At 47.3% G+C, this 24698-nt stretch overlaps 1 protein-coding gene across 1 annotated transcript in view; it reads left to right on the forward strand.

The window, feature by feature from the left end:
* Positions 1-3398: 3398 nt before the first annotated feature.
* LOC147633908 (uncharacterized) overlaps positions 3399-24698 on the forward strand; it is a 48103-nt gene continuing 26803 nt past the window's right edge. Inside the window, exon 1 of the mRNA XM_086804974.1 lies at positions 3399-3670. Within this exon, the coding sequence (XP_086661100.1) occupies positions 3526-3670 (145 nt within the window). The 5' untranslated portion in view covers positions 3399-3525. The remainder of the gene's footprint in view (positions 3671-24698) is intronic.

Here is a 24698-nt window from a genome sequence, read left to right on the forward strand (position 1 = left end):
AGAACCTGCAATTCCTATATGTGCTTATGAAAGCATATTACCACCTTTAATCCTTGATTACTCCCAAAGTAAGAGTCACAAGTGGATAAAAGCTGGAGAGGATGGCTACAAAAAGTTTACATAAGCCTTCTTGAAGTTCAGGAGGAGGATGTCTTGTAGTAGGAAGGGGGGCGTTTCCATAAAGCCTAAATCTTTACCCCCCACGTTTTGCTCCTTGAAAAATTCATGTCCATATCAGGAGGGAGCCTGTTGGAAAAAGCTAAACTCATGACAATATAGCTTGCACCAACATGTACTAACCATAAAAATTAAATAAAAGATGATGAGAAAGAGTACACGTCAAAATAAGAGAATGAAGTATGACTTTGTTGTGACTACACATTATGAGCATGGACTTTTCATGGATTGATACAAGAAGTGACCCTATCTTGGACCCGGATTGCCTAGAATAGTACTATAAAGGGAAATTCAGTATTCCTCCTTTCTAAACCCACTCATGCTATTTTTATACACCACTAGGGGAGCGATGTTGTGGAGCCACCTTTGTGGGCCTGTTCTATCTACAGTTTCATCCCCTTGCACAATGTTTTACCTGTGATGAGTGTCGCATGTTGTACGCATCGTCCTACTTATGCTAGCATTGTATAACTTATTTTAGCGCTATGGGACATGACTATTACAGTCCATTGTAGGAGACACACCCCAATGACATGATGACGTGAGTGTACTTTACCCAGTGGGAAGACCCTATCAAGTAAGAAATATATAGGAAGAGCTTATAGAGTAGGGGAGGAGGGCAAGAACTTATGCACTTAATCCGTCATTCTATGAAATAATGATACCGACTCCTTGTCCCTTCTGGAGCATGGTGGGTCATTTCCTATATAGTGTAGCTAGCGGTGTGATGAGTCACATGTTGTACGCAACGCCCTACTTATGCTAGTATTGTAGAACTTATTTTAGGCACTATGGGACATGACAATTGCAGTCCATGGTAGGAGAGACACCCCAACGACATTGATGATGTGAGTGTACTTTACCTAGTGGGAAGACCCTATCAAGTAAAAAATGTATAGGAAGAGCTTGTAGAGCATGGGAGGAGGGCAAGAACTTATGCACTTAATCCATCATTCTATGAAATAATGATACCGACTCCTTATCCCTTGGAGCATGGTGGGTCATTTCCTAGATAGCTTAGCTAATGACGGTAGCTACTTAGCCCACTTACCTATAGTACCTATACCCTTTCATAACCAGGACGTACATAGATCATTGCCTTCCCATCCAACCGAAGGTTATGTTTTAGGAAACCCCAGTGAGGGGGAAGATCAACCTAGTGACGTCGAATCAGAGCATGCTTACGAGCTATGGTTATTTGACGAGCTTGCTAGATGAGTTTGATTTACAGGTTATTGAGGTGCAATCATGTAGATTAGATCCAAATTTATAACTTGTAGTGGATGGACGTGCAACCTCGATATGGACCAGATTTTTTCACTTACTTAAGTGTATCCTAACTCACTCTAAACTTTGAAACTATTCTTATACATCATTGCATGCATTCATAGAACTAAAAAGACCTTATGACTAGGTAAAATTTTATTTCTAAGGCCATATTCTTTCTTAGACTTAGTAATGTTCCTACCTGTCCATGATTGACCTTAAATTATGTCGATGGAGTATGTGAAGCACTCCCACTCAGCTTTTAGTGACCTTTAGCTTAGTTGTAGGTGAGAAACTAATCAAATTATTAAAAAAAGACAAAAAAACACACAAAAAAACACACAAAAAAACCAAGAAGATAACTATTGCCATATAGGATCTGTCTTGAAAAAAAACTAATAAAAGAGAGGCTAACCATTACCGCCTTAGGAGATTCCTGGCGGTCCTTAGATACTCTTGGCGGAGCCTTGGTCTCCTCCATGGGTTGGTGCCTTATCCCTTATATTATAATTACTAAACAAAAAAAAACACACTTTTTGACTTAGCACCGTCCACTAAAGTTTGTATAACTTGAAAGTGAACTATAACCATAGGCATATGACTAAGGCTAGTTTAGATATAGATAGGCTTATTACTAACCTTTAAGTTAAATTGGCCTTAGCTTTTCTCTTCGTAGCACAACTTGAAGTTTATCCCAGTCATTAAAAATGAAAAATGCATGCATAACCATGTTTTATCTTATTGTTACAAAGAACTCTTTACTGATTGATTTGTTTTTCAACACTTGGCCTTCAATTATCATCACCTTCTTATCGACGGCATCGACTCGTCTTTACCAACATATTTCGAGGACAAAATCTGTATTAGGAAGGGGGATATATTAACCCACATTGGACACCTCTCTCGTGTGGACGCCATCTATTGGCAACAATCACTTCGTTTGGTCATTAGTATTAGAAATGTTAATATTATATATTTTACGTATATGATCGTTGCTTGTCTATGAAAGGCTTGCCACGGGATTAATTATGGAGATTGTATGCTTAGATTAAGTTTTTGCACAAGCCTAGGCAGCCTTGGATAGCCATGGACTTATATTTTAAGTATGGTCGGCCAAGGTGTGAATGCTTGGGGCCAAGATAAGGGTCAACTTGTATTCTCACCATTCATTCTCTTATGCATAATCAATAGAGTGCTCTTTTTCTCTGCTCTCTTGTGTCTTGCTTGCCTATTTTGATTTGAGCTCATGTGTACTCATTGCATGTGTGTGAGAGAGAGATCGAGTGAGAGGAGGGTTGAGCTACGTTTGGAGTGCAGAGGCGACGACGGAGTGGACCTCTCGGGTGCTCTTGTGATGGCACAACCTGTGAGGATTCTAAGCACAAGTATTCACGAGGTAAGTGACACACCTTGCCCTTGCATTTGTGAACTAGGTCATGGAACATTGGCTTCTCGGTGAGCTATTTTATGCTCCCGAGTGTGGTTGAGCAAAGCCCCATGACAAGTGGTTATTTCCTGTGTCTTTTCCATGGTGCAAGGGCCTTCCAGGGTATACTACTGGCTAAGAGACACATTGCCTGCACGAGAAACGGCACCTCATTTGCTTTTTGGCACTGTCCATCTTCTCGTGCTCTTCTTGATAGGCTTTTTAAGAAGGCTTATTTTCCTTAGCATCCTTTTTCCAAGCAATTCTAACTTTTTGGCGGGACATTTCAATGAATTATCAGACTACTTAGAGTTTCTTGCATGGACAAAATTTTGGGCACTATGGACTCTGTAGCATGATAGAAATCAACAAGTCTTTACAGATCGATTAGTTGATACCTATACTTATTTTAGACACTTTTTGTGTGAATCTTTCTAGGACTCTTATGCCCTCGGTGAGATCAGAACTAGGCAATTAGATGTATTTTTCCATTGTTTCTAGCTTGTCCTTCCTCATGAACAGTTATGCTTGTACCATACCTTGAGTAATTAATTAGACTGGTTTAAAAAAAGTGCGTGTAATCGTGTAGACAAACATTGTGTGCGCGTGTGTGTGAGAGAGAGAGACAGGCAGACAGAAGAAAGGCCATCGTCGTGATGGGGATTCAGTACGAGGAGCCCAAGTACCCTGTGATCGACAAAGACCCTGCGGTCTCCACCATCTACTCCAACTTTAACCTCACTGACTACCTGCGAATCACGACCTTCACTTCCGCATCTCTGGTTTACGGCTATCTCGCAGGTAAAGCCCTTCCGTTCTCCAGAGGAAAAACAAAAATGATCAAACCCTCTAATTTGCCAAGGAAATTTTGGTTTCCGAAGCTTCCCTATAGGCCCTACCGGGTAATTTTAATATTGGGAAATGTCCCAACAGTGGATGGGTAATGCACCTTGCTTTAGGGCTGCAAAGATGATTGTAACTGGTAAGACCTGCATTAGTGATTTAACGATAATGAGAGTAAACCATCCACTGGAGCTTATGTTCACGTTTCTAATTGCTGGGAAGATCACACCATTTTTAGGGCTGTGCCCAATTATTTGGCTGTGAAGGCGAACACAGTTCAAGTTGCTCATTGCTACGGCGTCCCTACTAGAGTCTCCTTGAGAGGCCTACTTATCTGGCAATGGCTCTGAGGTTCCGCTTTGGTTTATCCCTTATCAATCCATTTACCCCTTCTTGAATCATGATTTTAAGGTTATCCTACCTTGCCATAGCTTAAATGAGATCAGTATTCGGTACACCTTGGAGCTCTTACCCAAGAAGGTCCCCAATGCCATGTTTGAGTTGTCACATGCACACACTTAAGCAGCATTATTTTACCATGGTCTGTATTCAAGGAAAGATGTGGTTGAAAGCACACATAAGGGCAAAGATGTGATGGTTTGGTTTGTCTTCTATTGAAAGGAAGATCAAGCTGGAGGCACACATAAGTACAGAGATGTGGTAGTTAACTTTGAAGTATGGATTTAGCGCATAAATCAGGCTGCTCTGCCATGTTGTTGAGCCCCCTATGGATTTAAATTTGCCTTTGGCTGAAGAGCTACATCTTAGCTCATTAGTAGGTCCATCACTTGAGCCTTCCTGCCATGAAGCTCTTTGAAGGATCAAGTCTTCACCCACAGCCCAATGAGTTCACCCCTATTAAGGGCAGCTATAATCCTGAAGCACTTTGAATGTGGCACCTTTGAAGTTTTAAACCACAACTGGACAATCAAGCCATCACTTGGTACCGCAATCGGTGGTTTATAGTTGAGAGCCATCTCTGGCCTAGACCACAGCCGGTAGACTACTGCCCAAGAGCCTCTATGGCCACTCACAATGGACCATAATTATAGCTACCCGCTATAGGTTCCCAATGACCGCTTGTGATCTCATGGCTGCGTGCCATCTACTCTATCGTTGCCGGCCATCTTGAAGGCCACCTACCATTTACTACTCTATGGTTGCTGGCTATGAAGCCCACATGGCTTTGTGCCATATGTCAATGTACCTTTTCATGGAATCATGGTACATGTCCAGCTGGTGACACAAACCAGTGGCTTGGTAAGTTTTCTAAAGCTTACCCTACCAAGTCCACTACATGGTAACTTTTCGTAGAAATCACATGATATACATGGCAAATTCCTGCATATCTAATTTCCTTCTCAGAGATTCAACACATAGCATGCTCATCTCAGGATCTTTACATGGCTTTCCCCCATCTGAAGTTGCTTGCTTGCCCACATTCAAGAAGTACACTACTGTAAGAGTAAGCTGTTCACACAGTCTTGCAATCTGTTTTACACCAACAATGATGCCAAATTGAGTGTTTGATGAGTCTCAAACATCAAAATTTTCATGGTTGCATCAAAGCACTTACTTAGTTGCCAATCATGAATTTATGTTTCTCATGGCGAAGCATCAAGCATATACCTCCTAACATGTCTAGCATCATACCCCAATGACTAATCCATAAAAGAATGATATATTTACTAGCCAGTTCACCTAGTATTACATCCACAAAGCAATCCCTATAAGTGTGCAAAGAGTTAATCGATCTTGGTGTAAATGATCAGATAACTTTTGTCTATTCAACATCATCTCAAACACAAATTGAATAAGAACAAGGGAGCCTTTTCTTTACTTATGGATTTAGGCATGGCTTACGACATGCATGGTACTTCGAGTGGTACCTGCATCAATAGATTGCTTGCGGCCTCTATGCTTAATTGTTGCCTTCTTGTTCTTATAATCCTTATTATTAGGCGCCATATGTGTGCCATGGCATTCCCAACAAAACATCACACCCAGTCAAAGGAGCAATCAAGATGCTCTCGTGATCCAAGTATCCCTTGTATATGGATACGGAGTTTGCCAATCACAAGTGTTACATTCACCTCTTGGCCCTTGAAGCAGCATTTGCATTCATTTGCACTCCCATGTCCAATACAGCAAGCCCAATGGCAGAAGCCATTTGCGGAGAGATATGCATCATCAAACAAAAACAATGTGGGCTGATCCTTCAACTTCCCCAAAGATTTACATATCACTTGGCTTGTAGCTCCAAGAAGATAATATCCTCAAAAGAAAGAGTCCATCTGCCCCAACTTTGTACCCAGAGTAGCCAAATGCTGTACAATAGCACCCTCCTCGAAGGTCGGCATCGTCAGATGTAAGAACTCAACTGCCCCCTCTGAAAACTGATGTTGGGACTCCACAAGCCCAACCAAATCCAAATCCCATGTCACGTGCATCCCGCACTTGGATGCCACGTAGACATTTCTGTACAGAAGGTGCAGGACCTGGGATGGTGAACTGGTCCCATGTGAGCCCAGTCCGGGAGGAGTCAGCCAGGGATCCATCTCAGTCGTCCGAGGTCAGGTGTGCATTGTCCTGCACATGAGTCCAAGGTCAGGTGTGCACTGTCCTGCACATGAAGCAGTGCCAGTCCGCGCTGTGAGTCTCCCTCTGGAATGATGTCAGATGTTCTGTGTATCTGGTTTACAACTGGATGCCAGGCCTCTGTAGGCATGTAGGTTTGCATGTAAAGATGGGGCCAGCCCATAGGGCTACCCCAGTACTCTTGCACTCTTAGTATGGGCATGGGGGAGGTGTAGAACCACCCCCAAGGGGCCAGGAGGGCCCAAGCTTTGCCCACCAGCCAAGGCATGGGCTGGAGGGGCTGTCGGCCAGCTGTACTGCTGCTGGACAGGCAGCCGACTGGGTCAGAAACCTTAATCAGCAGGTAGGCCAGGTGTAGGGGCAGTCCCACACCTCTGCGCAGCATGCCCAGCAGCCAGGAGCTGTCCCAGAAAGCATGCGCAGGCTGGACAGCATTTATTAGAGTGTGAAAGCATTTTATTAATAAGACACAGTCGTGGAGCTTCCTGAAGCCAGCCGACTGGATGCTATGTGGAGTATAAATACTCCAGCCCATAATCCATGAATCCATCTCATAATTCACCAAGTGCTCCAAGCAAACAAGGGCCAGGACAGCCAAGAACTTGCTAAAGCAAAGGGGTGAAGGACTGAAGGTCAAGGGCAGGTTTTCCAGCCAAGAAAAGGTCAAGTACTTTGTATTTGTTTTCAGATTTACATCATTCTAATAAAGCAAATACACCATCCGTGGTGGGGGCCCTACAGAGGGTAATTGGGACCCAATACTGTGTCCTCTCCATCTCCCCCTTCTCTCTCTATTTTCTGCACCTCGTCTTTGAGTTTAGTGCGTTAATTCCGTCGCGAAAAGAGTGCTGATTTCTGAGTTTTGAAGTACCGATCCTTCTCCGAAGCTTCCGCATATTACAGTGGTATTAGAGCCTACTTCAAGGACAAAGATTCAGCAAAGAAAACCAGAAATTTTTTTTCGCTCGTGTGGTTCGTTTTTAGACGCCGGTGGACTACCCCTTTCGGAGTGACTCCTGTCCCTCGAAGGACGGTTGGTTTTTAGCCTCCGGAAGCCTCCGGAAGTCTCCCACACAGATAGTGGATGGTCAGATTGCGTTCCGGAAAGGAATTGCATTTTCCCGCTATGGCGAGTTTCGGCGACGAGAGAGAACCAGAACCATGGGACCAGAGTGCACCAGGCAGCCCAGCTAGGGCAACCGGCTTGAGTGTCACAGACATGTTCCAGCAGATGATGCGAGCAATCGCAGACCAGACAACCAAGTTGGATGAGCAGAAGGCGCGGATTTTGGCTTTGGAGGAGCGTTCATGCTCTCCAGCGTCGCGTTTTCCATCTCCTCCTCCCTCTCCTTCCGTATCCCAGATACCAGATCCTCGTCACAGGGTCACAGCCGCAGCCAAGCTCCTTGCTTGAGATGCAGATACGTGCATTGGAGATTCGACAACGAGAAGACGACGCCATGCGACGAGTGGAACACGAGCGTTACCTCAGAGCTTTGGACGCCAGATTGACACCGGCGGCGCCCTCGAATCATTTTCCCGAGAAAATGAATTTCAGTAAGTATAATGGTAAACTCGATCCCACTACTCTTTATTCATGGTTACATCAATTTGAAGCTTACTTTGCCGCAGTTAGGAAAACAGATATTGACAAAGTGATCTTAGCTAGTTGGTACTTGGAAGGTGAGGCCATCCCTTGGTGGACTCAGTGGGCTCATGCCCACACCAGAGCAGGTATGGCAGCTTATGTGTGGGACGAGTTCGTCCGAGATCTTAAGCAACGGTTTCTACCGCCCAACTACCTTGAGCCACTCGAAGACGAGTTCAGGGGAGCGCGTCAGAACGCGCAACCAGTCCTTCAGTTTGCCAATAAAATTTCGACCTTGTGTCTACAATTAGGCTTATCTGATTCGGACAAGAAAGGGCAGTTTTTGTATGGCCTGGACACGCAAATCCAATGGGAGGTGCGTATGTTTAGGCTAGCCACCTTTGAGGACGCACTCTCGCTTGCGCAGAGTGCAGAAATGAAACACAATGGTGGCAAGCCCAAGACTTCCCAGCCGGCTTCTCCTAAGGCTAACGCCTTGGGGGGCAAAAGCCAGAACCAGACGGGGTCTTCCCCAGGACAGAGCCCGGGAGCCTCTGGCTCCAAGAACTCGAACAATGCGTCTAAGCTTACTCCAGACCAGAAAGCGGAGGCAGGCAAGACAGGTGGCAAGTTGAGTGCTGAGGAGCTTTCTCAGTACAGGAAGGAGGGTAGATGTTACTTTTGTTACACAAAAGGACATACTTCTCGGGATTGTCCGAAGAAGCCTCCGAAGGCCGCCGCCGCCTCCACAGCTTCCGTGGTGAGCACAGCTCCCACACAGACCCCAGCGGCTACCCCTAGTTCTTCAACCCTCGGTGCTTCAGTTGGAGCAATTATTAGCCGGGAGCTCGAAGATAAGCATAAGGGCGCCCATGACCAGGAGTATGAGCGCAACGAATTGCTCAAGTCCTTTGGCTACATAGGTGGCCAGAGAGTCGTTGTCTTGTTTGACAGCGGTAGCACGGAGGATGTGATCACGGAAGAGGCCGCTAGGCGTGCCCGTTTCGAGCTGACTCCGGTGGACAAACAAGTTGAGGGTTTTAGCACAGGTATGACAACGAGCGTCAAGTATGAAGCTCTAGGTGCTAAGTTAGTAATTCAGGGCATAGAGTTTGTGCGTGACTTTATGGTTGTCCCTCTTGTAGGAGCAGACATAATTTTGGGTATTCAGTGGTTTCACAAGTTTCTTCCTGATGTCAAGTGGGACAAGTACACGTTCCAGATTGATCGGAATGTGTTAAACACCCCGGTGACCATTAAGTGTGAGCCAGGTATTCCAAACTTTCTGCTCATAAGCCACTTGCAGGCTAAGCGAGCAGTCAGGAAAGGCGCACAGTGTGCGATGATTTACATCCAGACAGCCCAGACGGTGGCCAGTGCTTTCGAGAAGTACTCGGTTCTCCATGAAAAGTTCCAGAAGATTTTTCTTCGGGACAGTCTCCCTCCCCAGCTCCCCCTGTCCAGACGGGAGGATCACAAGATTGACCTCCTCCCAGGCTCGGAACCCCCGAGCAAGTTCCCGTATCGCCTTTCTAAGGCAATGGAATCCGAGTTGGACCGCCAACTCCAAGAATTGTTGCAAGCTGGCTTCATCCGCCCCAGCGTGTCGCCATTTGCAGCACCGATCTTGTTTGTCAAGAAGAAAGATGGGTCTTCTCGGTTGTGTGTCGATTATCGTGCACTCAACAAGCTGACTATCAAGAGCAGATTCCCGATGCCTCGAATTGACTATATTCTCGAGAGGCTGAATGGAGCTAAGGTGTTCTCTAAATTGGATTTAAAGAGTGGGTACCACCAGGTACGGATTGTAGAGGGGGACATCCCCAAGACAGCCTTCCGCATACAGAACGGGCCCACTATGAATTTGTGGTCATGCCATTTGGTTTGACGAACGCCCCAGCTACATTTAACCGCATGATGATGCGTATTTTCCGGGAGTTGATTGGAGTGTGTGTGTTCATATTTCTGGACGACATACTCATATTTTCAGCTACAGTTGAGCAGCATGACATTGATGTGGAGAAAGTCCTTAAGTTGCTGGAAAGCAACGAGCTCTATGTCAATGAAAAGAAGTCAGAATTTTATTTGTTCCAGGTACATTACTTCGGATATATAATCAGTGCCGCAGGCATTCGACTTGATCCGGCTAAAGTGGCCGAGATTGTTAACTGGGAAGTACCTCAGACTGCTTATGACATTAGATCATTTGTGGGTATATGCCAGGCATATTCCACCCACATTGACAAGTTTTCTGACCTCTCGGCAGACCTCACCGATCTGCTAAAGGGAGTGAAAACAAGGAGGCAAAAGATTCGAATGACTCCACGAGCGTTGGAGGCATTCTAGAACCTCAAGGTTGCTTTGTCTGAAGCGCCTTGTTTAGCCCTTGCCTCGTGGGACGAACCATTTCAAGTGATCATCGATGCGAGTAACATCGCAATTGGAGGTGTATTGCAACAGAATGGTCATCCGGTAGCTTACATGTCTCGTAAGTTACTGCCCGCCGAAAAGAACTACTCAGTCTATGATCGTGAACTCCTAGCAGTTATATAGGCCTTGAAACATTGGAAACATTTCCTGTATGGCCGTGACTTCGAGGTCCGCACTGACCATCAGGCATTGCGCTGGATTCAGACGATGCCAAGTGCACAGTGGAGTGATCGACAACACCGCTGGAGTCAGATATTCCAGCAGTTCGGTGGTATGATTGAGTACCTTCCGGGAAAGGCCAATCCAGTGGCTGATGCTTTGAGCAGGAAGGGACAAGTATCTGCGATTCAGACCACTAGACTTGACCTTGTTGGTACAGGACTAGAAGACATGAAGCACACGTACGCGGATTCTGAGGAATTCGGTACGCAGTGGGAACAGGCATTGGATGCCACAGGACCATGCCATTTTCTGATACGCGATGGTTGGCTTTTCTACAAAGGCCGACTATGTGTCATGAAATCATTCCAGGCAGCTCTTCTCCATGATGCCCATGACGCCATTACAGGTGGTCATAGGGGCATGAATTCGACTCTGGAGAAATTAGAACGGCAATACTATTGGCCAAAGATGAGGCGTGATGTGTTTACATATGTACAACGCTGTGACATTTGTCAAAAGGTGAAAGCTCCTCGTGGAAAGAAGATAGGGTTGTTACAGCCTTTGCCAATTCCTGAGGGTCCTTTCCAGGACATTTCGATGGACTTTGTCACGAATCCGCCTCCCAGTCCGAGTAAGCGTAATACACAGTGTTTAACTATTGTTGACAGGTTTAACTATTGTTGACAGGTTCAGCAAATTTGTTATGCTTATTCCTTGCAGGGCCAATGTGACCGCCGAGGATGTTGCCCAGCTATTCATTCGGCATTGGTACCCGATTGGTGGGATTCCTAGGACCATAGTGTCAGACCGAGATGCCAAGTTTACCAGTCATTTTTGGAGGGCATTGTTTGATAATTTTGGTACTAAGTTGAATTTTTCCAGTGCATTCCACCCACAGACAGATGGCCAGACAGAGATATACAACCAGTTGGCCTTTGATGTGCTGAAGTGTTATGTCCACGATCAGCAAGGTAAGTGGGAATCGTTTTTGCCTTTATGTCACGTGCATCCCGCACTTGGATGCCACGTAGACATTTCTGTACAGAAGGTGCAGGACCTGGGATGGTGAACTGGTCCCATGTGAGCCCAGTCCGGGACGAGTCAGCCAGGGATCCATCTCAGTCGTCTGAGGTCAGGTGTGCATCGTCCTGCACATGAGTCCAAGGTCAGGTGTGCATTGTCCTGCACAAGAAGCAGTGCCAGTCCGCGCTGTGAGTCTCCCTCTGGAATGATGTCAGATGTTCTGTGTATCTGGTTTGCAACTGGATGCCAGGCCTCTGTAGGCATGTAGGTTTGCATGTGGAGAAGGGGCCAGCCCATAGGGCTACCCCGGTAAGAAGGTTTTGCATTTGCATACTTAGTATGGGCATGGGGGAGGTATAGAACCACCCCCAAGGGGCCAGGAGGGCCCAAGATATTGCCCACCAGCCAAGGGAAGGGCTGGAGGGGCAGTCGGCCAGCTCCAGAGCCTCTGGACAGGCAGCCGACAGAGTGTAAAACCCTAGAACAGCAGGCGGCCAGGTGTGGGGGGCAGTCCCACACCTCTGCGCAGCATGTCCAGCAGCCAGGGTGCTGCCCAAAGTCATGCGCAGGCTGGGCAGCCATCAAACCAGTGTGAAAACACTTTATTGAGTGTGAAAGCATTTAATGATGAAATTCAGTCGTGGGCTGTCCTGAAGCCAGCCGACTGCATGAAGGGAGGGGTATAAATACCCCAGCCCATAATCCCATTATTCATCTCATAATTCACCAAGAGCCTCAAGCATTCAAGGGCCAGGACAGCCAAGGGTTTGCTAAAGCTAAGGGGTGAAGGACTGAAGGTCAAGGGCAGGTTTTCCAGCCAAGAAAAGGTCAAGTACTTTGTATTTGTTCAGATTTACATCATTCTAATAAAGCAAATACACCATCCGTGGTGGGGGCCCTACAGAGGGTAATTGGGACCCAATACTGTGTCCTCTCCATCTCCCCTTTCTCTCTCTATTTTCTGCACATCGTCTTTCAGTTTGTGCGTTAATTCCGTCGCGGAAAGAGTGCTGTTTTCTGAGTTTTGAAGTACCGATCCTTCTCCGAAGCTTCCGCATATTACAGTGGTATCAGAGCCTACTTCAAGGACGAAGATTCAGCAAAGAAAACCAGAAAATTTTTCGCTCGTGTGGTTGGTTTTTAGACGCCGGTGGACTACCCCTTTCGGAGTGACTCCTGTCCCTCGAAGGACGGTTGGTTTTTAGCCTCCGGAAGCCTCCGGAAGTCTCCCACACAGATAGTGGATGGTCAGATTGCGTTCCGGAAAGGAACTGCATTTTCCCGCTATGGCGAACTTCGGCGACGAGAGAGAACCAGAACCATGGGACCAGAGTGCACCAGGCAGCCCAGCTAGGGCACCCGGCTTGAGTGTACAAGACATGTTCCAGCAGATGATGCGAGCAATCGCAGACCAGACAACCAAGTTGGACGAGCAGAAGGCGCGGATTTTGGCTCTGGAGGAGCGTTCTCGCTCTCCAGCGTCGCGTTTTCCATCTCCTCCTCCCTCTCCTTCCGTACCCCAGATACTAGATCCTCGTCACAGGGACCCTCTCGAGGGGTCACAGCCGCAGTCAAGCTCCTTGCTTGAGATGCAGATACGGGCATTGGAGATTCGACAACGAGAAGACGAAGCCATGCGACGAGTGGAACACGAGCGTTACCTCCGAGCTTTGGACGCCAGATTGACACCGGTGGCGCCCTCGAATCATTTTCCCGAGAAAATGAACTTCAGTAAGTATAATGGTAAACTCGATCCCACTACTCTGTATTCATGGTTACATCAATTTGAAGCTTACTTTGCCGCAGTTAGGAAATCAGATATTGACAAAGTGATCTTAGCCAGTTGGTATTTGGCAGGTGAGGCCATTCCTTGGTGGACTCAGTGGGCTCATGCCCACACCAGATCAGGTATGGCAGCTTATGGGTGGGACGAGTTCGTCCGTGACCTTAAGCAGCGGTTTTTACCGCCCCACTACCTTGAGCGACTCGAAGACGAGTTCAGGGGTGCGCGTCAGAATGCGCAACCAGTCCTTCAGTTTGCCAATAGAATTTCGACCTTGTGTCTACAATTAGGCTTAACTGATGCGGACAAGAAAGGGCAGTTTTTGTATGGCCTGGACACGCACATCCAATGGGAGGTGCGTATGTTTAGACCAGCCACCTTTGAGGACGCACTCTCGCTTGCGCAGAGTGCAGAAATGAAACACAATGGTGGCAAGCCCAAGACTTCCCAGCCGGCTTCTCCCAAGGCTAACACCTCGGGGGGCAAAAGCCAGAACCAGACGGGGTCTTCCCCAGGACAGAGCCCGGGAGCCTCTGGCTCCAAGAACTCGAACAATGCGTCTAAGCTTACTCCAGACCAGAAAGCGGAGGCAGGCAAGACAGGTGGTAAGTTGAGTGCTGAGGAGCTTGCTCAGTACAGGAAGGAAGGTAGATGTTACTTTTGTCACACAAAAGGACATACTTCTCGGGATTGTCCGAAGAAGCCTCCAAAGCCCGCCGCCGCCTCCACAGCTTCCGTGGTGAGCACAGCTCCCACACAGACCCCAGCGGCTACCCCTAGTTCTTCAACCCCCGGTGCTTCAGTTGGAGCAATTATTAGCCGGGAGCTCGAAGATAAGCAGAAGGGCGCCCATGACCAGGAGTATGAGCGCAACGAATTGCTCAAGTCCTTTGGCTACATAGGTGGCCAGAGAGTCGTTGTCTTGTTTGACAGCGGCAGCACGGAGGATGTGATCACGGAAGAGGCCGCTAGGCGTGCCCGTTTCGAGCTCACTCCGGTGGACAAACAAGTTGAGGGTTTTAGCACAGGTATGACTACGAGCGTCAAGTATGAAGCTCTAGGTGCTAAATTAGTCATTCAGGGCATAGAGTTCGTGCGTGATTTTATGGTTGCCCCTCTTGTAGGAGCAGACATAATTTTGGGGATCCAGTGGTTTCACAAGTTTCTCCCTGATGTCAAGTGGGACAAGCACACGTTCCAGATTGATCGGAATGTGTCAAACACCCCTGTGACCATTAAGTGTGAGCCAGGTATTCCAAACTTTCCGCTCATAAGCCACTTGCAGGCTAAGCGAGCAGTCAGGAAAGGCGCACAGTGTGCGATGATTTACATCCAGACAGCCCAGACGGTGGCCAGTGCTTCCGAAAAGTGCTCGGTTCTCCATGAAAAGTTCCAGAAGATTTTTCTTCGGGACAGTCTCCCTCCCCAGCTTCCCCCGTCCAGACCGGAGGATCACAAGATTGACCTCCTCCCAGGCTCGGAACCCCCGAGCAAGTTTCCGTATCGCCTTTCTAAGGCAATGGAATCGGAGTTGGACCGCCAACTCCAAGAATTGTTGCAAGCTGGCTTCATCCGCCCCAGCGTGTCGCCATTTGCAGCACCGATCTTGTTTGTCAAGAAGAAAGATGGGTCTTCTCGGTTGTGTGTCGATTATCGTGCACTCAACAAGCTGACTATCAAAAGCAGATTCCCGATGCCTCGAATTGACTATATTCTCGAGAGGCTGAATGGAGCTAAGGTGTTCTCTAAATTGGATTTAAAGAGTGGGTACCACCAGGTTCGGATTGTTGAGGGGGACATCCCCAAGACAGCTTTTCGTACAGAACGGGCCCACTATGAATTTGTGGTCATGCCATTTGGTTTGACGAACGCCCCAGCTACATTTAACCGCATGATGATGCGTATTTTCCGGGAGTTGATTGGAGTGTGTGTGTTCATATTTTTGGACGACATACTCATATTTTCAGCTACAGTTGAGCAGCATGACATTGATGTGGAGAAAGTCCTTAAGTTGCTGGAAAGCAACGAGCTCTATATCAATGAAAAGAAGTCAGAATTTTATCTGTTCCAGGTACATTACTTGGGATATATAATCAGTGGCGAAGGCATTCGACTTGATCCGGCTAAAGTGGCCGAGATTGTTAACTGGGAAGTACCTCAAACTGCTTATGACATTAGATCATTTATGGGTATATGCCAGGCATATTCCACCCACATTGACAAGTTTTCTGATCTCTCGGCAGACCTCACCGATCTGCTAAAGGGAGTGAAAACAAGGAGGCAAAAGATTCGAATGACTCCACGAGCGCTGGAGGCATTCCAGAACCTCAAGGTGGCTTTGTCAGAAGCGCCTTGTTTAGCCCTTGCCTCATGGGACGAACCATTTCAGGTGATCACCGATGCGAGTAACATCGCAATTGGAGGTGTATTGCAACAGAATGGTCATCCAGTAGCTTACATGTCTCGTAAGTTACTGCCCGCCGAAAAGAATTACTCAGTCTACGATCGTGAACTCCTAGCAGTCATTCAGGCCTTGAAACATTGGAAACATTTCCTGTATGGCCGTGACTTCGAGGTCCGCACTGACCATCAGGCATTGCGCTGGATTCAGACGATGCCAAGTGCACAGTGGAGTGATCGACAACACCGCTGGAGTCAGATATTCCAGCAGTTCGGTGGCATGATTGAGTACCTTCCAGGAAAGGCCAATCCAGTGGCCGATGCTTTGAGCAGGAAGGGACAAGTATCTGCGATTCAGACCACTAGACTAGACCTTGTTGGTACAGGACTAGAAGACATGAAGCACACGTACGCGGATTCCGAGGAATTTGGTACACAGTGGGAACAGGCATTGGATGCCACAGGACCATGCCATTTTCTGATACGCGATGGTTGGCTTTACTACAAAGGCCGACTGTGTGTCATGAAATCATTCCGGACAGCTCTTCTCCATGATGCCCATGACGCCATTACAGGTGGTCATAGGGGCATGAATTCGACTCTGGAGAAATTAGAACGGCAATACTATTGGCCAAAGATGAGGCGTGATGTGTTTACATATGTACAACGCTGTGACATTTGTCAAAAGGTGAAAGCTCCTCGTGGAAAGAAGATAGGGTTGTTACAGCCTTTGCCAATTCCTGAGGGTCCTTTCCAAGACATTTCGATGGACTTTGTCACAAATCTGCCTCCCAGTCCGAGTAAGCGTAATACACAGTGTTTGACTATTGTTGACAGGTTCAGCAAATTTGTGATGCTTATTCCTTGCAGGGCCAATGTGACCGCCGAGGATGTTGCCCAGCTTTTCATTCGGCATTGGTACCCGATTGGTGGGATTCCTAGGACCATAGTGTCAGACCGAGATGCCAAGTTTACCAGTCATTTTTGGAGGGCATTGTTTGATAATTTTGGTACTAAGTTGAATTTCTCCAGTGCATTCCACCCACAGACAGATGGCCAGACAGAGATATACAACCAGTTGGCCTTTGATGTGCTGAAGTGTTACGTCCACGATCAGCAAGGTAAGTGGGAATCGTTTTTGCCTTTAGTTCAAGCTGTGTTGAATGACTCTTTTTCTTCAGCTATTGGCAGGACTCCATATGAGGCAGCGTTTGGAAGACCTTTCCAGTCGTTGTTAACCAGGACGTCGTCTTCAGTACCGGAGGCGAACAGAGTGACGGAGTCTTACCAGGAGATCCTAGAGTCCGTCAAAGACAGATTGGCTAAAGCGCAAGAGGCCTACACTCGACAGGCCAATAAAGACCGAAGGGACATGAAGTTTTCGGAAGGAGATTGGGTATATCTTCGGATTATGAAGCAAAGATTAAAGCAGGTGGGCAAGCGATGCCCAAAGTTGTCTTTCAGGAGCTTCGGACCATTCCCCATCCGGAAAAAGATTAATGAGGTGTCTATGCAGTTAAAGCTACCTCCGAGTTGGACTATGCACGATGTATTTCATGTCAGTTGGTTAAAGCCATATGCAGGTCCACCCCCTTCAGAGGTCAAAGACGAAGCGGAACCAGACATCATTGATGAAGCAGAAGTAATGGTTCCAGAACAGATCCTTCTGCACCGTTTCAAGCATGGCTCAGGCCGAAGACTACGACAGTTCCTCACGAAGTTTCAGGACCGAGGAACTCATGAAGCGGTATGGCTCGACAAAGAATTTTTCGAAGACTATCCGGCTTTATTGACGGATTATTTGGAGGCTATGCAGCTTCCGTCAACTTAAGCAGAAGGGGATGTCACGTGCATCCCGCACTTGGATGCCACGTAGACATTTCTGTACAGAAGGTGCAGGACCTGGGATGGTGAACTGGTCCCATGTGAGCCCAGTCCGGGACGAGTCAGCCAGGGATCCATCTCAGTCGTCCGAGGTCAGGTGTGCATCGTCCTGCACATGAGTCCAAGGTCAGGTGTGCATTGTCCTGCACAAGAAGCAGTGCCAGTCCGCGCTGTGAGTCTCCCTCTGGAATGATGTCAGATGTTCTGTGTATCTGGTTTGCAACTGGATGCCAGGCCTCTGTAGGCATGTAGGTTTGCATGTAGAGAAGGGGCCAGCCCATAGGGCTACCCCGGTAAGAAGGTTTTGCATTTGCATACTTAGTATGGGCATGGGGGAGGTATAGAACCACCCCCAAGGGGCCAGGAGGGCCCAAGATATTGCCCACCAGCCAAGGCAAGGGCTGGAGGGGCAGTCGGCCAGCTCCAGAGCCTCTGGACAGGCAGCCGACAGAGTGTAAAACCCTAGAACAGCAGGCGGCCAGGTGTGGGGGGCAGTCCCACACCTCTGCGCAGCATGTCCAGCAGCCAGGGTGCTGCCCAGAGTCATGCGCAGGCTGGACAGCCATCAAACCAGTGTGAAAACACTTTATTGAGTGTGAAAGCATTTAATGATGAAATTCAGTCGTGGGCTGTCCTGAAGCCAGCCGACTGCATGAAGGGAGGGGTATAAATACCCCAGCCCATAATCCCATTTTCATCTCATAATTCACCAAGAGCCTCAAGCATTCAAGGGCCAGGACAGCCAAGGGTTTGCTAAAGCTAAGGGGTGAAGGACTGAAGGTCAAGGGCAGGTTTTCCAGCCAAGAAAAGGTCAAGTACTTTGTATTTGTTCAGATTTACATCATTCTAATAAAGCAAATACACCATCCGTGGTGGGGGCCCTACAGAGGGTAATTGGGACCCAATACTGTGTCCTCTCCATCTCCCCTTTCTCTCTCTATTTTCTGCACATCGTCTTTCAGTTTGTGCGTTAATTCCGTCGCGGAAAGAGTGCTGTTTTCTGAGTTTTGAAGTACCGATCCTTCTCCGAAGCTTCCGCATATTACACTTTAGTTCAAGCTGTTTTGAATGACTCTTTTTCTTCAGCTATTGGCAGGACTCCATATGAGGCAGCGTTTGGAAGGCCTTTCCAGTCGTTGCTAACCAGGAATTCGTCTTCAGTACCTGAGGTGAACAGAGTGACGGAGTCTTACCAGGAGATCCTAGAGTCCGTTAAAGACAGATTGGCTAAAGCGCAAGAGGCCTACACTCGACAGGCCAATAAAGACCGAAGGGACATGAAGTTTTCGGAAGGAGATTGGGTGTATCTTCGGATTATGAAGCAAAGATTGAAGCAGGTGGGCAAGCGATGCCCAAAGTTGTCTTTCAGGAGCTTCGGACCATTTCCCATCCGGAAAAAGATTAATGGGGCGTCTATGCAGTTAAAGCCACCTCCGAGTTGGACTATGCACGATGTATTTCATGTCAGTTGGTTAAAGTCATATGCAGGTCCACCCCCTTCAGAGGTCAAAGACGAAGCGGAACCAGACATTATTGATGAAGCAGAAGTAATGGTTCCAGAACAGATCCTTCTGCACCGTTTCAAGCATGGCTCAGGCCGAAGACTACGACAGTTCCTCACGAAGTTTCAGGACCAAGGAACTCATGAAGCGGTATGGCTCGACAAAGAATTTTTCGAAGACTATCCGGCATTATTGACGGATTATTTGGAGGCTATGCAGCTTCCGTCAAGTTAAGCAGAAGGGGATGTCACGTGCATCCCGCACTTGGATGCCACGTAGACATTTCTGTACAGAAGGTGCAGGACCTGGGATGGTGAACTTGTCCCATGTGAGCCCAGTCCGGGACGAGTCAGCCAGGGATCCATCTCAGTCGTCCGAGGTCAGGTGTGCATTGTCCTGCACATGAGTCCAAGGTCAGGTGTGCACTGTCCTGCACATGAAGCAGTGCCAGTCCGCGCTGTGAGTCTCCCTCTGGAATGATGTCAGATGTTCTGTGTATCTGGTTTACAACTGGATGCCAGGCCTCTATAGGCATGTAGGTTTGCATGTAAAGATGGGGCCAGCCCATAGGGCTACCCCAGTACTCTTGCACTCTTAGTATGGGCATGGGGGAGGTGTAGAACCACCCCCAAGGGGCCAGGAGGGCCCAAGCTTTGCCCACCAGCCAAGGCATGGGCTGGAGGGGCTGTCGGCCAGCTGTATTGCTGCTGGACAGGCAGCCGACTGGGTCAGAAACCCTAATCAGCAGGTAGGCCAGGTGTAGGGGCAGTCCCACACCTCTGCGCAGCATGCCCAACAGCCAGGAGCTGTCCCAGAAAGCATGCGCAGGCTGGACAGCATTTATTAGAGTGTGAAAGCATTTTATTAATAAGACACAGTCGTGGAGCTTCCTGAAGCCAGTCGACTGGATGCTATGTGGAGTATAAATACTCCAGCCCATAATCCATGAATCCATCTCATAATTCACCAAGTGCTCCAAGCAAACAAGGGCCAGGACAGCCAAGAACTTGCTAAAGCAAAGGGGTGAAGGACTGAAGGTCAAGGGCAGGTTTTCCAGCCAAGAAAAGGTCAAGTACTTTGTATTTGTTTTCAGATTTACATCATTCTAATAAAGCAAATACACCATCCGTGGTGGGGGCCCTACAGAGGGTAATTGGGACCCAATACTGTGTCCTCTCCATCTCCCCCTTCTCTCTCTATTTTCTGCACCTCGTCTTTGAGTTTGTGCGTTAATTCCGTCGCGAAAAGAGTGCTGATTTCTGAGTTTTGAAGTACCGATCCTTCTCCGAAGCTTCCGCATAATACATCCCAATCCTTCAAACCTTGGAATTACCACTATGTCCCAGGCACGGTCACGGACACACCTGACCAACAATCCAGAATCCTCACACAGAGTAAGTGAAAACATTCCCAGTAGTGGTAACTAAAGTAGTAGTAGCCTCCTCAATAGCATCACATAGCGTAGAAGCAGGCTCCTCCATAGAAGGCAAAGGGACCAGCGACACATCCTGGTGATTGGTTGACGAAGAAAGAGTTGGAGGCGAAGCAATAGGAGACAAATCCCTCTCAAAAGCTGTGAGCAAAGATAGCCCATTGTCTTCCTCAAAAACATTACCAGAGATATCATCCTGGCAAGGAGAAGTATGCACAGAAACTGAAGGTAAGGAAACATGAGAAACAAACTCCTCAGATGCAATGAGCAAAACTGGCCCACTATCCTTCGCTGTAGGAACATCTCCAAAAGAAGTATCCATAAGATCATTGGCTGCATAGCACCTAGAAGCTGAAACCATCTGTCGATCACTGGCATCACCATACAGGTCAAGCAACTGCCACACAGAGAAAGTGGAAGCATCATCAGGAGCATAGATGAAGTGTCAAAGAACCGAATCCTGACAATTCAGGAGGAGAAAGGCATAGATCTGTCCATCAGTCTTCCTCCACCGACACACATCCTCCGCAGAGGCAAGGTCCGGCAAGCACCGATTCTTGTACGAGAGAAACTCCATCAAACCATACTCCCTTAGAATAGCAGTAACCTGCAACTTCCATGACTAAAAGTTGCAGTAACCTGCAACTTCCATGACTGAAAGTTACCACCATCCAACTTGTCTGCCTCATCTAGGAAATAACAAGAGAGTGGTACGGGAGCCAAATCTGAAGCTGTCATCATTGATCCAATCAATAGGACCAACCCTCATAAGATAAAACTGTCCAAGTTAGAAAACGTTGATATAGGGCCCTTCCTCCCACCAAAATGCAGCCCTAAGAGGCTGGACAGCACCCGAAAATTCTCCGCAAAAAACGCAGAAGCTTCTGTCGACTGTACCTCCAACCTTGAGGTCACCAGAAGAGAAGCAAAAAATACAGATTTGATATAGAGAGGAAAGGCAGCCACACAGGGTATGGGAATATGCTGTAAGAGGGAAAGGCAACAACAAGGACAATAGCTTGGACTCTCCTCAAAAAAGCGCACAATCTCAGAAGAAGTGTCCTCCACAGGTACCAAGGGTGCCACCAAAGCCCAAAACACCACAAACCCTGTCACATGCACTTTACACTATAGTGCATGGTGACAAACTGGCTCATCATCATCAATGCAACATTTGTACAGAATTAGTTCCATTTAGGATGATATTTGTCGTACGTCGTGACCCCATTGTAATGCTCAGTCCAGGATAAGTCAGGCACGAGCTACGTAGGTCATTCTCAGCCATAGTAAGTCAGTCAGTTAGTAGTCCCTTAACCCACTTAAAGAGACGCATTCATGCATATACAATGAGTAGAAACCTTAGGGTTTGCATCAAAAAGCATCCTGCACATTGCACATCATTCATGCATAGCATCTAGACCATTGCAGGAACCCCAGATAGCATCCAGTATTTATCTAGGATTTTTTAGGTATTTTTCTCATTATTTCACAGCATTTATACATTATTTATGGACACGAGCAGTCGGCCAGCTCTGTAGCCAGCCGACTGGCTCATTCAGCCCATATAAATACAGCCCTTGCATAATCATTCCATCATTCATCATATTCAGCAAGAGAGCAATCAAGCGCTTGTCATCCTCAGCCTCAAGAGCATAAGCGATTGCAGTTTCAGCCACCTCTTTTCAGCGTTTGTCTCCTACAGCCCTAGGCGCCTCAAACGCATGAGCATTCAGCCATCTACATCAGTAAGACGCGTCAGTTCAGCATTCAGCCTTGCGTTTTCTGCATCCATACAGTTTTTAGCATTCATCCATTCATCGTTTTGCTCCAGCCACTTGGTGAAGGTAAAATGCAGCATTCATATTCATTTACAGCATTCATACTCATTCTAGAACAGTCCCAAACAGCCCCTCTCTCAGCCCTAGCTTTGCATCCCTCCCTCATACCATTGGGAAGAGTGCATAGGCTCGAGATTGATGTCCAACAGCAGTGCACAGTTCAGCCCAACACTTGGTCTTCAGAGGTCTTTGCGTTTGGCTTATCGTCAGTCACACCGTCGGTCTCTTTAAAGATAATAAAGCAAATACTATCTCGGTAACGGGATAGGGGGGCCTTCAGTGAGTGATTCGGGACCCCATACGGTGTACAGTTCTCATCTCTCTCTCATATCTCTCTAAAGTTTGAAGTATTAAAGTGGATTGCTAAACTCACGAAACTCAGGATACAGTAGACGGTGTGAGCATTTGTGATAGGATCCTCCAATACGAAGACTTCCGCTGCATGTTACATTGGTATCGGATTCAACTTGTCCACACACACGGTATCCTAGCGTGAGGGCATCCTTGGATGGTCAGATTGCGTTCCGGCACGACCACCGACTTCAGCATCATGTCTCCAGAAGAGAGTACTCATCAGCCGGAAGACATCTCCCCCGAAGGAGACCTTGCTCTTCCGACTACCGTAGACACCATAGCTCTTCTTAGAGCTCAGAACCAGCTGCTCATGGAGTGTCTCCAACTCTTGGAGGTAGTAGCAGCACGTCCTTCTCCGCCTCCAGTAGTACCCAACTACATCTTCCTCTTCTTTCAGATGGAACAACAAAGGAGAGAAGACCAGGCCCGAAGGAGAGAAGCAGAAGTAGAAGCAGAAGCAGAAGCAGAAGCAGAAGCAGAAGCTAGAAAGCAACAAGAAAAAGCAGAAAGACGGGACTATGAGGAAGCCCAAGGCAGGATCGACGAAGATCGGCATCAGGCTGAACTTGCCGCTCGGGAGCACAAACGAGAGCTTGATTGAGAACGTATGTTACTTGAGCACCAAAGGGAAAAGGAGGCCATTCATCTTAGATACCAGCGCCTCTCTTTAGCATCCCCCGCCTCAGGTGCCACTAGCCAGCAGTCCGCAGCATCAACTACCGTCATTCGCAGTCAACCAAATTTCAGTAAGTATGATGGTAAGTGTGATCATTTAGCAGTAAATCAGTTTTTTCATCAATTTATTGCTCATTTTCCATTAGCTAGGATCACATATCCTCATGATAGAGTCCACGTAGCGGCTCTCCATCTCACTGGTGAGGCAGTCACTTGGTGGCAGGCTGGGAGCATTGGTCTAATCTTTATACAGACTAGACCACAGGTGTCACAGCTTTTAGCTGGGATATCTTTGTCCATGACCTGAAGACTAGATTCCTCCCGCCCCGGTGCATGACCGGTCTGGCAGATGAGTTCAATGGACTCAGACAGAACGGATCCCTAGTGCTTCAGTTTTTCGGAAAGGTTATTACTTTAGCACAGCAATTAGGGTTATCTGCGCAAGCCAAGATGGAGCAATTCATTCGTGGATTGGATCCTAACATTCGGTTCACAGTTCGTAACTTTGAACCCAGTACATATGACCGGGCTTTGACTCTCGCTCAGAATGAAGAAATGAAGATGAACGGAGGCAAGCCCAAGCAGTCCTCTCAGTCCAGTTTCAAACCCCAGCAGCAGCAGCAATCCACTGCACAGCCAGGGAAAGGTAATGCATCTTCTAAAGATGCTAAGAAGGAGGACAGTAATAGCTCCAGTTCAGGAGGTAAGAAAGATAAAGAATCTAAGCCTAAGAAAACCCCCGATGAAAAGGCTAAACCAGGCATTACTGGAGGTTATCTTCCTCCAGAGGAGCAAAAGAAGTATCAGTCAGAAAACAGATGTTTTTTCTGTCACATCATAGGGCATGATAAGAAGGATTGCCACAAATGGCAAGCGGAACAAGCCGCCAAAGCTCCTTCATAAATGCAAAGAAGAGTGAGTTCTTCTTGTCAGAGATACATTATCTTGGGCATATTGTGTCCAAAGATGGAGTGCGGATGGATCGTGCAAAGATTGATGCAATTCGGAATTGGCCCAAATTGAGTTCGGTGCATGAGATCCGTAGTTTCCTTGGATTATGCTCTTACTACCGCAGGTTCATTCGGCACTTTGCATGGATTGCTTCTCCTTTGCATGATTTGACAAAGAAGAAGGCCACATTCAAATGGACTAATGTAGAAAGGGATGCATTCCTCAAATTGAAAGATGCAACTACTCATGGTCTAGTGTTGATCATTCCGGATTTGCAAAAAAAAGCCTTTTAGTGTGGAATGTGATGCATCTGGAAATTGCATAGGAGCTGTCCTTAATCAAGAGGGACATGCTGTGGCTTATGAG

This window comes from Cibotium barometz, chromosome 11 (assembly GCF_041138505.1).
Source record: "Cibotium barometz isolate CiBa-2024 chromosome 11, ASM4113850v1, whole genome shotgun sequence".
In the NCBI taxonomy this organism is placed as follows: Eukaryota; Viridiplantae; Streptophyta; class Polypodiopsida; order Cyatheales; family Cibotiaceae; genus Cibotium; species Cibotium barometz.